Source organism: Pogona vitticeps, chromosome 1 (genome assembly GCF_051106095.1).
Source record: "Pogona vitticeps strain Pit_001003342236 chromosome 1, PviZW2.1, whole genome shotgun sequence".
Classification (NCBI taxonomy): Eukaryota; Metazoa; Chordata; class Lepidosauria; order Squamata; family Agamidae; genus Pogona; species Pogona vitticeps.
Genome location: NC_135783.1, coordinates 138,377,349 through 138,390,916, shown reverse-complemented (window position 1 = coordinate 138,390,916; position 13,568 = coordinate 138,377,349). Strand labels below are relative to the sequence as shown.

The 13,568-nt window shown below is 42.1% G+C and overlaps 1 protein-coding gene across 2 annotated transcripts in view; it reads left to right on the top strand.

The window, feature by feature from the left end:
* The window catches only part of NBAS (NBAS subunit of NRZ tethering complex), a 234,840-nt gene that overhangs the window by 125,829 nt on the left and 95,443 nt on the right, over nt 1-13,568 (top strand). For both annotated transcript variants that reach the window (XM_073001737.2, XM_078388309.1), the window contains exons 36-38: nt 5,724-5,891; nt 6,188-6,301; nt 7,413-7,536. In XM_073001737.2, coding sequence (XP_072857838.2) covers nt 5,724-5,891; nt 6,188-6,301; nt 7,413-7,536 — 406 coding nt within the window. The remainder of the gene's footprint in view (nt 1-5,723; nt 5,892-6,187; nt 6,302-7,412; nt 7,537-13,568) is intronic.

Here is a 13,568-nt window from a genome sequence, read left to right as displayed (position 1 = left end):
AAAATACAATTAAAATACAATTAAAATACAATTAAAATTGCCATCATCAGGACCCACAGTTGTTATTTCAATTAAAAGCCTTCTGGAACAGGAAGGTTTTGACCTGGCGCCGAAATGTCATCAACGTCGGCACCAGACGGATTTCAGTTGGGAGGGCGTTCCATAGGTACCTGAGTTTTTTCATTTTATCATTCTTCACTTCTTACTAACTTCATGTCTCTCTTTCAACCACCTTGCTTCTGGAGTCTCTTGCCTCTTGCTTTACATGGGACTTATGCAATGTTGAATTCCTGTTAGCAGAATAGCAGAATCCAGCAGAAATGGGAGGGACAACTCCCTCCTCCCCACTTCGAGTCCCCACTCTCACCCCTGGGGTGCTACCAGACCCAGTCCTGGTGGGCTAGGAAAGGCTCAGGTCTGCAACAACAAAGCCATGCTTTGTTATCTGTGTATTGGAGAGGAGGACCTCAAGAATGGAGCCTGTTTTGCACAGAGGGGATCCCCGATGATTTAGAAACTTGCTATGTGCCCTTGTCAGGAGCAGAGAACTCATGACCCTCCATAATTTGTTAAATAAGTGCTGGGATCTCTGACTGTTGATTATGAGAGATCTAGTGCCCCCCACTGTACAGTACAATTGTTGTCAAAGGGAATAAAATGGCACCTTATTTCCTGTACAGAATGGGTGCGTCTCCCGAAGTTCTGTTGTTTGGCAATTTTCCAATTGTAGCACTCTGAATTAGAAAGGTAAATGAATTGCCTGTTCAGTTTTTTTTTAATGTTGGCCAGTCAAATAAATCTTGGAGAAGCCACAGCTCAAAAAACTAGTATGTTTATATGTTTAAGGTTAAATTGCATTTGGGTTTTGTTTCCTTTTTTGTTATGCCCCACAGTAATTTATTTATTTCTATTTATTTATTTATTTATTTGATTTATAACCCGCCTATCTGGTCTTCCGACCACTCTGAGCGGCTTCCAATACTTATATAAAACGTACACGCATAAAAATATAACAAAACTTAAAATTAGTAAATTATTCAAGACGGCAAAAAGAAAAAAGGAAAGCAAGAAAAGGAAAAGAAAAAATAAAGTCAAGGATTACCTGGAGGGAAGGCCTACACGGACATCCATGTTTTTAACTGATTTTTGAAGGTACCCAGCGAGGGGGCCGCGCGAATCATCAGAGGGAGATTGTTCCAAAGGCGAGGAGCCACAGCCGAGAAGGCCCGATTTCTAGTTCTTTCCTTACGGGCCTCTCTTAATTTATAAGCTGAGGTCCTGTTGCTTAGCATAGCAAGTCATATTAGAATTGGCCCATTGATTCATATGAACCTACTCTAAATGTAACTTATTATTCTAAACTCTAGTCATAACTAGAGTATACCCATTTGAATCAAGGTAACTGGCAGAGGAGCTGACTCGCCAAATTCCCACTGATTCAGTGGGCCTGCGGTAGTGCAATGTACTATACAAAGCAACAGGATTTTAACCATTGTGTGTTAGTTGCCATTGAGTCAGAACCAACTTGTAGCAACCCTAGGAGGACATTCAAGGTAAGTGAAATATTTAAGGAATTATTTTATTAGTTTCACATACACACCCACCCACACATCCCTGCATGAGTTTCTATGGCCACGTGGAGGTTTGAACCCAGGTCCCCTGAATCGTAGTCCACACTGGATACATATTAATCCATTTTAATTTATAGTAACGGTAGTTAATAAGTGGATAGGATGCTTGCTGTGTCCGTCAGTATAGTGTTCAGGCCAGCTAATTCAAGTGTGAACAAATGTAAAGTTTTTAAGTGAATAATGGAGCTATATTGTAGGATGCCACTCATTCTGATTTAATTTATCGGACTGTCCTTTTCCCAAGCACTGGATTGTGTTTTGAGATTGCGGGGATTCAGTCATTTCAGAAGTAATATTCCCAGACTCTGCTGTTGACTGTACATATTTGACACAAAAGGGCAGATACTCTGCTTTGTACGTGGGCTTGTTGTGTTTTTTTTTAACAAACCTGCATGAAAAGGAGGTAAACTCCCTCTTTACGTGCATCTTTCCAGGTTTGAACTTAAGCCACTATCATGTGTTCAAATTATTTCAATAGCTAATGGCGTGAAAACAAAACTTAAAATCCTCTAAAAGTGGTTATATCTGTATTTGGAAGTGTTTTGCAAGATTATAGTCTTTATTATAAGATGAAAACATAATGCTTTGTCATAAAATGGTATGTGTTCTTCATTAATGGTAAAAGTAATAACTGCAGTAGATTGTGACACATAAATTTGGGGGCAATTTTATGCTTAACTGCTTAATACTTGTGTATCTTTTTGTCTAAAAATGGGAATTTTATTTATTATGGTGATTTGGAAATGTAATTAACTGGGCACAGCCTCATTAACACATGAAGGCACTTAACAAATGGCAGCATATAGCTACTGCCTTTAAATACATGATTGATTTAGCTGATTGTTTACAAATGTTTGTTTGCAAATACTATACTGACAAAAAATGCAGATTGCTTCTTCTCTAATGAAAATATATAATATGCTAATAAACACACTTTTTCTCACATTGAAATAGTTGCTGAAGAAAATAATAAATAGACAGAACTTTTGTTGCTATTTTGGAAGATGCTCTCACCAGCCTGTTGGGTTGATGTGTTAGGTGTTCTTCATGTACAACAGGTGTCAGTGGCTCTTAGCATAACAGGCCACACAAACGCACAAAACCCTCAAACAAAACATTGTTTCAGACAACGTAATTAATGAATTTATGGCATCTGTCTGTGCTACACATTTTGCCATTTGAATGGTGGAAGAGAGACAGATAGCTCTAGCTGCAGTGACACTGTACAGAGTAGAATATATCTAGCGCAACGGTGCTTCTTAGATTAACTACAAAGACATCACCTTACCCTGCTATGTAGGCTTGTGCTTAAGAAATTATTTCCACAGATTGTGACATAATACTTGAGAAATTATAGAGAGAAAAAAAATGCATACTTTCTACATTTCTACAAAAATTGGTAGTCAACTTCCACCTTTCCATTTGTGGTTTTGATGGCAATGAGTTTGTGTAGGAAATTGCTTTGTACTCACCAAAGCTTCTGGCCTCTGTCAAGGCACCTAATTGCTAAACCATTCGTTGAGGAACAGCTAGAGCGATGTACCCGCAGCCAAAGGCATGATCATGTCAATCTCAGCTCTGGTTTGCAACCCAGCCCTCTTCCCAGGAGTATTCCTTTCTGCCTCCCCAGCAAGAAAAGTAAGGAGACCAGTGGAACAGTCCTTTAAAAAGAAGAATGAGACTACTGTGCTTGCTTTTAAAATTCCAGTAAAGAAGATACATTGAGTCAGCATTATGGTTATTTTTGTAGTACATACTGGCTGAACAGTCTTAAGCCCAACAAAGCAAGTACACCGCAGGCTTCATATTTACAAGCCTTTTTTTCCAGGTGTATCAAGTGAGATCCAAAAGGGGTTTCTTTCCTTCCTTCCTTTAAATACAGCTCAGTGCATCTTTTTTGCATTTATTTTTAAAGTAGACTGGAAATTTTTTTGCCATACTGTATTTTGCTCAGCATGTAGTCCTTTCGTTAGGGAAGCAAGAACTAAAATTTCCAAATGATTATTCAGTGGTTGGCAGGAGGTCCTCTCTTTACATCCTCTTATTACTATTAATAATGTGAAGCTTCACACTGTTACACATAGAAGTGTTACTTCTTTAAAAGAAAAATAATGACAGTAGCCTGTTTTAGTTAATGCATTTCTCCTCCAAAACTTCAGAACCTCAAATCATTATCATTTATTTTCATATGTTTAACAATTAACATTAGGGATATACATCTGATAACCTTTCACTGTCAGAGGAAAAGCGGATGGGGGATTAACTCTTTCTGCCCCAAGAGTTGTCTGCACAAGACTGTCTCCATCACCACCTTGCTCATGAAATCTTGTGGAGTTTCTTGGAAGTTAGTTCCATCCTTCCTTCTTGTTTTAACGGAAACTGGGAAATCTTAACTAATGCAAAGGAAAGTCTCAGTGAACAGTCTTGGAAATTGCCAAGAACAAGACGTTTTGCACGATCACATTCCTGCTCAGCAGGTATCTTTCTAATTCAGATGAACAGTGTAAGAAAGTGAGAGAATATTTAAGGTGTGTTTCTTAAGAGACGTCATTTAATGTATAGTTAAATGGTATCAAAAGGTATATTTTGAGTTCCTAGAAGGACATTTTCATACCTTTTGCACTATTTTTGATAAACTTAAGGTCAGATTAGACAGTAGCTGAAATTTAGTAGTAAGTCAAAACAAGAGTAGACCCATTGAATCAGTGGATATTTGGTAAGACTGCATATGGCCATAATATTCCAATATAATATGTGGATAATTGATGTAAGGAGCACATAGTCCACTCTTCCATGACCTACTTCCTGATTAAAATCTGGGACTCAACTGAGCAATTTATCTCAATGTTTGCTTATGAACAGAAGTGAATATGAAATATGGATTTTACATTGGTTGTTCAAGCCCTTTATCTATTTACCTCTTCTTAAACCATGAGATTAGTTTTTGAAAGACCCAAGTTGTTTTTGTTCCTCATTTTAGGGATGGTTCTACCCCAAAAAACCCAGCTTATTTTAATATGTATATGTCTGGAAAAGGAGCAAGATTTTGGAGAAGAGTGTTGGAAAGGGTGAAGGAAATAAAAGGCATTATGGACATTTATGAATGGAAGGAGACTTTGTGATGCATGGGTAGCCAATAATCTGTTCTGAGGAGCTCAGTAATCAAACTGCCCTGGGAAAAGGAAGAGCTCTTGAGCCTCATGGCACAGTGGTCAAACTGCTGTCCTGCAGCTAAAACTGTGCTCACGACCCGGGGTTCAATCCCAGGTAACCGCCTCAAGGTTGACTCAGCCTTCCATCCTTCAGAGGTTGGTAAAATGAGTACCCAGGGGCAATGTGTAGCCTGCATAATTAACTTGTAAACTGCCTAGAGAGTGCTTGAAGTGCTATGGGACAGTATATAAGCAGCACACTTTGCTTTGTTTTGCTTTGCTCTTATTTTGGAATGGCACCCAAGAGTCTTTAAAGGAGTCTTTTAAAATTACTGGGGGGAAAATTCCCACATGACTGGAAAGTACAGTCTTCAACATGATAAGTATCCAGTTGCGACAGACCTTTTATAAGTCACGGGCCTGTTTAATATCTGTTGTATCCATTTGGAGTTACAGTGTCAGGCAGCTATAATGGCATCAGTTGAGAATCAAGCTTTTTTTTTTTTACTTTTAGTAGCTTATAGTTTTGTATTCTAACTTCCTGAAACCATTGAGAATGAAGCAAAGCTCTAATATCAGCTTTTAACATTTATTTAGCCTTCATTAATCAAGAGATTACCGTCTTAAACATGAAACACTAGTGCATATTCCGATGATTGCAACAGTGGCCGTTAGCCGCAATGATTATGCTTAATGCAAGTGAGCAAGAGCAGGGTCAAACACATTTCCAGTACTAGTTTTGGTATCTGTGTGTAAACTTGTCTTCTTTTACCCTGCACCCAAGCACAAGGAGCATGGCTAATCTGAGATATTCGGCTCAGCTGTTAATGGTGATTCAGAGGCTGTCTTATGCACGTTTTATACCTGCTTGTATTACAGGTTATCTGTCTGACCGCTTTGTGTTTAATGCCTATGGGTTGTGTGTTGTATAAACTCACAGGTCGAGCCGCGCATTTCTACTAGTCAGTCTGCTGACCTGCTCCAGTGGACGACGGCGAAGACCATGAAGGTACTTTCTAATACCACTCTGACAACAAAAGCTGTGCTGCATGCCGTCAGTGATCGACAGTGGTGGAAGAAGTCGCTGACTTACCTTCGACCATTACATGTAAGAAAGAACCCTGTGCTAATCGCTCCACTCTTTGGCCTTGATCACTTAAATAAGCTGTTCCTTTGTTCTCCACCGGGACTTTCTGTGTGTAGGCAAATGGGAAAGCTGTAAGAGACACCATGTATGGGGAGTGGGTAGGTGGATGGGGCTTTAACCCGCACTTTATTTGGAGCTCAGATTCCCCTTTTGAATTGTGATGCCATCTCTTTGAATATTTGACAGAATATGAGAATCTTGCTATAGAGATCACATTGCATTAATATTAGGGCTTTCCTGTGTTTTGTTCCTCAAAGGGCCAAGAGTTTGGAGATGCATTAAAAAGCACCACTGGTGCAAATGCAGCAATCGAAAAGCAAGGCTGTCATCCATTTTATGAATCTCTGATAGAGAATCCATACCTTGCAGAAGTAAGTTTAAGACATCTTCCTAGTTTGAAACATTCCAATATTGAAAATGTTGTATAATAATAAACGGTTGTGGACTGTGCAGCATCTACATTGAGAAATAAGTTGAGAAATGCTCTAGGATTGGGAGTTAACTTCTCATTATTTTTTATTGACTAGATGATGTAGAAGTCAGTGCAAATCAGCCTGGAGGTCTCCCCCTTCCTCCATATTTTTTTCGCTTTGCTGCTTGCACTTTCACATTTTTTAACAAATTGAATACATTTGCATTGGTTCAAATGGTGTGATTGCTTGAGCCGATAAAATTGGTGACAAAAACTGGATTTCCCAGTTTCCTAGTTTGAAAGGAAAAAGGAGAAAGCAGAGGGACCCTCACTGGGGTGTCTCTTCCCTTCTACTGAGTGCCCCTTTATCTCCAAATTATTTATTTATTTTCATAAAGGCTTGGGTCCAGAACTGGTGTGCTACAGCAGCTAGGAGGCCAACAAGCACACAGGAACTCAGCAGAGATAAGGGGATTGGCAGCCAACCTTAGTTTGCAGCTTGTTAAGGTAGCTCTGCTTTAACCAAACCTCCTGCAAATTAGGATGGCTGCAGTCAAGCCACCTTAACAAGGTGCTAACAAATGAAGATTGGCAATTTCTTCTGCTCTCTCTGTGTCTCCTGTGTGATCCACTAAAGTGACTTCACTCAGGGAAGCCTGATGTGTTTGAATAACAGTCTTAACTAAATATTTATTATCCAGATGAGATCTGATGAGCATGAAGTTGAGCGATTACTGGGTGATAAATGGTTAATAAAAGCAGATAAGGAAGATATCTGGCTGCAGAGCCAGAGGTTGGGAGTTCAATTTCCCACTGTGCCTCCTGAGAAAAGAGCCAGCCTGTGTGGCTCTGGGCCGGCTACACCGTCCCCAGAAGTGGCTGCAGAAAAAGGAAATTATAAACCACTTCTGAGCACTCCCTATCTAGAAAATCCTGAAAAGGATTGACATAAGTTACAGTTGACTTGACGGCACACAATTATTATTAAGGAAGATAATACAACCATCACACATATATCAAAAATTAGTAGTTACATAGTACTTACGTTGTTAAAATTTCATGTTCTTTAGAATCAAGTTACATATACTACATATGAATACACTCCTTTGGAAAGCTTTGCGGAAGTATTGCTACGAACAGGAAAACTGGCAGAGACTAAGAGCGAGGGACAAGATCTGTTTCCTGCTACGGAAGGTACGATTTTACTGTATTTGTAGGAATGCATGATATGCGTTACCACAAGGCACTACTGTAATGGACAGATGAAAACCACATGGCCCACTGGCTGCAGGCAGGCCTGAAGACTGTTTTCTGAGCCCCAAAGCCCCTTCTGTATCCCCCCTTGGCTAAAAAAAGAATAAAACAAAGCAAAACAAAATACAATTCAAATTGTCTGAATGAAAAAGACTTCTGAGACAGGTGTGTACAAAATGACCTGCACTGCTTTTGATCCTTGTCATCCTAGAACAGCAGAGCGGGAAGGGACTCCATGGATGATTGAAATGAGCCCCTGTCCAGGAGGCACCGTGGAAGTTCGGTTCCCCCACTGGGCCTCCTGGACAGGAGCTGGCCTTGATGATCCGTAGGGTCCCTTCCAGCTCTGCCGTTCAAAGATGATGACGAAGGTGACTAAAAGCAGAGTAATGGGCCTTGTGTTAATGTGTTTGGGACTAGTCCGAGTGTTTCCCATCAAAAAATTGAAGTGCCTTATGGTCGGTTCCTGTTTCGGGGTGTATGTGTGTGAAAATCATCACATTTTGGAAGGATGTTTTGGACCCCAGAGATCATCCTTCTCTGCTTTAACTGATGGTCTGGATTCCTGACCAGTGACATTATCTGCCCTCATTAACTCCCTCAGTGACCTTTTCTGCTGAGAGAGTCTTTCCTCTCTGTTGAGAAAGCATTTTGCATTTTAGAATAGAAACTCCTGTTGAGCTTCATCATTAGGCTGCTATGAATGGTGAACATCCTGGAGATTCAGAACTCTATGGCACGCAGTTAGTATGGTGTGCAAACGTCATGTGAAGAATCTCTCGTCTACTAGTGAGTCCCAAGAGTCTCCTTAGAGCTTCTTTAGTTGTGACTTACTACTGGATTTCAGCCAGTATCTGATAAATACAGTTTGTTTAATGGATATCTGAAGTCTTTGGACAATTAGAAATGCACACAGAACTCAGTGGCTGTTACAGAGAACACTGTGTCGTGTGACACAACATGTGAAAATGATTGCCAAATGTTCTCATATTCATTACTGGTAGAAGAACTATCAAGGACATGTTAGCACTGTTGTGGTTTTCTGATTGATTTGTTCTTTGTTTTGTGATTTTCGTGTTTGTTTGCAAAACGATGGTTCCAATGGGGGAAATCCGCTTTACATTGATTAGGAGCCTGTTTTTTCCAGCTCCGCAAAATGGCTTCCCTCCCTTCTCAAAATGGCTGCTTTCTGGTTCTGCAAAATGGCTTCCCTCCGCAAAATGGCTTCCCTCCCTTCTCAAAATGGCTGCTTTCAGTTCCGCAAAACGGCTTCCCTCCCTTCTCAAAATGGCTGCTATCCAAACGGAAGCTTCACATTACAGCGATATTTAACAGCTGATTGGCGCTTCTCTAAGGGCAATCTCCAGTGGACGATGAGGTATTTCCCCCATTGGAACACATTGACCGGTTTTCAGTGCATTTCAATGGGGATTTTTTTCCCCCGCATGACGACGATTTCGCTTAACAGCGATTTTCCTGGAACACATTATCGTCATCCAGCGGGGCTCCACTGTATTATCTCTTCACTGGCCAGAATAGTGCCTCACAGTAATGGGTCTCTCTCTCTCTCTTTCTCTCTCTCTCTCTCTCTTTCTCTCTCCACTGCCCCATTAGTGTGGTATTTAAATAAATAAATAAACAAATAAATAAACAAATAAATAAATAAATAAATAAATAAATAAATAAATAAATAAATAAATAGGGGTTATGGATCAGTCAAATGTATATTATAGGAAAACTGTAGTTATGGGATCCATCAAACATGATAAGTGAGAAGCACATTCAGCCATCCTCCTTATGCAGGCAGTATGAGCACTTAGCATTACTTTTAGTTGGATTGTATCATCAGTTTATTACTTAAGGGGACATTATTCACTTTAATCCCCTCCGATCCATTTGGAACAGCATTTTTGACAATCTTTTCAAAATAAAACAACAGAATGATACAAATTACATTACAATACAGTGGTGCCTCAATTTATGACCATAATCTGTTCCAGAAGATGGATGTAAGTCAAAGCATCATTTCCCATTGAAATGCACGGGAACACGATTAATCCGTTCCAGCATTTTAAAAAAATACCAAAAAAAAACTATAAATGAAACACTGCAAGCCCCATAGGAATGAGCTGGGGCTGCAAAAATAAACATTGGAGCAAGTCCCATGCTAGGATTGAAAAAAAAAATTACCAAAAAAACCCCACAACACAGCACAGAAACATAACTCCCCCAGCCCAAACCCACACAGTAAAAGCCACCCAGAACAGTTTTAAAAAAGAAAAAAGCGGCACCTTACCTTAACAGTCTGAAGCCTTTTCTGATTGCTCATTCCCCGGCAGGGCTGGCCATGGCAGAGGGCGAGGCTGGGGCGAATGGCCGGACCACCCCGGCCAGGCTCAGCCTCCCAGCACTGAGTCACCGCCACTGCCGCCAGGAGGAGAGCGACTGGACCACCCCGACCAGGCTCAGCTCCCTGGTGCTGGGTCCCCATTGCTGCCACCTCCCCCTGCCGCTGCCTCCGTTTTCCTAACTGTTGGGGCAAAAGAGCTACAAAGAAGTAGCCTCTTCACCACCAGCAGTTTGAATTTCCCGCCCGTTTCCCTTGCCCCTTTCTGTTCGGAAGTTGAAGCTCCAGTTGCAAGTCGAAGCAAAATTTTGCTACCAGAGCTGGTTGTAACTCGAAATGGTCATAAGTAGGGACATTCGTAGGGTGAGGCATCACTGTAATAGAAAAACCTCTTATTTATGTATGTGTACAGTTTTAATGTTATCTCTTATCTTTTAAGGGACATTCATCCCATTTTTATGTCTGCCGCGCTCCACTTAAACTGACCAGCAGGCCATCTGAGCATTAGAAATGAAGTCTACTTCATAAAATCCTTGATTTTTAAAATGATAAAATGATCTTAGGAAATTGATAGTGGAAACTGGATCACCTTTAAGAAAAAATTCTGCAGATTGGATTTTTCGTTTCGTTTAGTCGTTTAGTCGTGTCCGACTCTTCGTGACCCCATGGACCAGAGCACGCCAGGCCCTCCTATCTTCTACTGCCTCCTGGAGTTGTGTCAAATTCATGTTGGTTGCTTCGCAGACACTGTCCAGCCATCTCATCCTCGGTCGTCCCCTTCTCCTCTTGCCATCACACTTTCCCAACATCAGGGCCTTTTCCAGGGAGTCTTTTCTTCTCATTAGATGGCCAAAGTACTGGAGCCTCAGCTTCAGGATCTGTCCTTCCAGTGAGCACTCAGGGTTGATTTCCTTTAGAATTGATAGGTTTGTTCTCCTTGCAGTCCAGGGGATTCTCAAGAGTCTCCTCCAGCACCACAATTCAAAGGCATCAATTCTTCGGCGGTCTGCTTTCTTTATGGTCCAGCTCTCACTTCCATACATCACGACAGGAAAAACCATAGCTTTGACTATTCGGACTTTTGTTGGCAAGGTGATGTCTCTCCTTGGATAGAAGGAACAAATTTAACATATTTGAGAAAAGTTCTTAAGATTAAATATTAAAAAGTCTTAAAAGAGAAAAAATCCATTACATGTCATTCTGTTATAAAAAGAACTGAGCTAAATACAATTTTGCAAAAGCAATGGATAATTTCTGTCAATGAACTCCTGTGCTGTGTCAGTCGTGTGAAAAACTGTGTTAATCTGGAAGCAACCAGTGTGGTTTTTAAAGAAGAAGACGGCCAGTTGTGTTCACAATTGGTTCAGAGTTAGTGCAGGAAATGTAACCTCATGGGCCGTGAAAAGTTAAGAAGGACCTGGGGGTTCTTTATAACAGTCAGTATTACTGATCCTTATATTGTACTGTTTTCTGAGGCAAATATTTGTATTGATGTTTTCAAGGAAATCCACAATGCGCTTTGAAAAGCAACTGGGCAAAGCATTGTAAGGTTTGTTCCCTACATTTATGTATTTAATATATATATGCTACCTTTCTCCCCATAGGGCAACCAAGGTGGCTCACAACCATTAAAATAATGCGGTAATAACCAGTTAAAATACCATACAAGACTGTATATTAAAAATTGTTTGAGATTAGAAACAAATTTGAAAACATTTTTTAAAAAATCTGAATTTATAAAATGCAGTGTTCCCTAGACCCTTTTCTCTTAAAAACCCAGCCTGAAGAGGAAAGTCTTTGCCTAAGGAGAGAAGGACAAGAGAGAGTGGGCCAGCCTGGCTTTTCAAGGCAGTCCATGCCAAAGCCTGGGAGTAGTCACCAAGAAGGCCCTCTCTCGTGTCCTCACCAAGCGAGCTTGGCAAGGTGGTGGAACCAAGAGAAGGGTCTCCCCCAAAGATTTTAAAAGGCAAGAAGGCTATAGTGGGGTGTCCTTCAGATAGCCTAAGACCCAAGAACTGTATAGGTTATAGCCAGCTGTTTGAATTGAATCTGAGAAGAGATCGGCAGCCAGTGAAGCTGTTGTAATGAGAGAGTCTGGCAGCTGCATTCTGAACCCGCTGAAGTTTCTGAACACTCGTCAAACACATAAAGCGTGTTGCAGTAATCCAAATGAGATGTAACTAAGGCATGTGTTGCCTTGACCACATTGGACATCACAAGGAATGGGCAAAGGTGGTGCACACCAGATTTAACTTTGCACGGGCATTCCTGGCCACCACTGACATTTGGTCATCCAAGCTCCGGCTTGAGTCCAGGAGCCCTGAACCTGACTTTTTCAGGGAAAGTGTCCAATACAGGCTGGACCCCTGTCTCATGATGGACCAGGAACACCTGTGTCTGGTCTGGGTTAAGTTTCAGTTCTTCATCGTGGTCTTCTGTGAATGCACACAAAGGGTTAATACCAGCGCCAGCGTTGGGCCTCTCGGAACGTTTTCTAGCTGCAAGAGAAAAGTAACAATGTTTAGGACTACCCCTACTGCGCACGCCCAGCCTAACCGTCCCTCAGTTCCATTTTTCCGCCTAGCGGTTTGGAGCCTCTCGTCTTAGCTGCGTTTATTGCGATATATCTGATTTTTGGCTTTTGACCTAGCTTCGCTCACGGACTACCCTAGCGCTTTTTCCCTTCAACTTGACGACTCGGTGTATTTTTCTGGCTTTACTCGGACTGATTTCGGACTGCTCTGCCTCATCCTTGGACTTGTCGTTTCGGTTTCCTTACTGCCCTATGTCCCCTTCCGGGCCGTTCAGCAGGTGTGTGGTGTGCGACCGCAAAATTCCCCACCAGGACGGCCACGATACTTGCCTGTATTGTTTGGGGGAATCGCACAATCCCAAAACTTGCCCACACTGCAAAGCCTTCACTAAGGCCGCTCTCAAAGCTCGCCAACAGCGCCTTAAACTTCATCTGTGGGAGTCAACGTTGTCTTCCACGGCGCCCTCGGAGGGGGAAATGGCTTCCACTTCTCGAGCAGCTCCTGTTCAGTCGGTCGTCTCTAAAGTTTCCAAAATGTCGAAAAAATCCGCGTCGTCGAAATCGGCCGCTCCTGCTTCGAACCCCGAGCCTCCGGCTCCGAAAGCTAAGCCGTCGAAGTCGTCCAAAGCTAAGGCGGCTGCCCAGCTTAAAATGACATCCATTCGACTTTCTCCGAGCTCGGGTTCCATTCCATCACCGATTCTTGAGGAGTTGTCGAGGCGCTTCGAGGCCTCGTCCGAGGCACCCGCTCCTCCTCCTGTTCGACGTACTGAAGTGATACCACCTTCGGGACGGTCTTCCCCGACGCCGAGCCAGTTAGTCGCAGTCACTACTGGTCTCGCTTCTGCCCCACATAGCCCTTTTCCTGCGGGCCAGGGGTCGCCTCCCGTGTCGATCTCGTCCGTACACTCGGACTCGAGATCCCCTCGAGAGAAGATACCTCGATCACCTGTGCGTTCGAGGTCGAAATCTCCTCGAGGCAAACGTTCTCGCACGGAGAAGCATCACTCCCCGAGCCGGTCCCCTTCCTCCGGCCGCTCGAGGTCGAAGTCTCCTCGACGGAAACGGTCGAAGAAGAGGCATCGAGCTTCC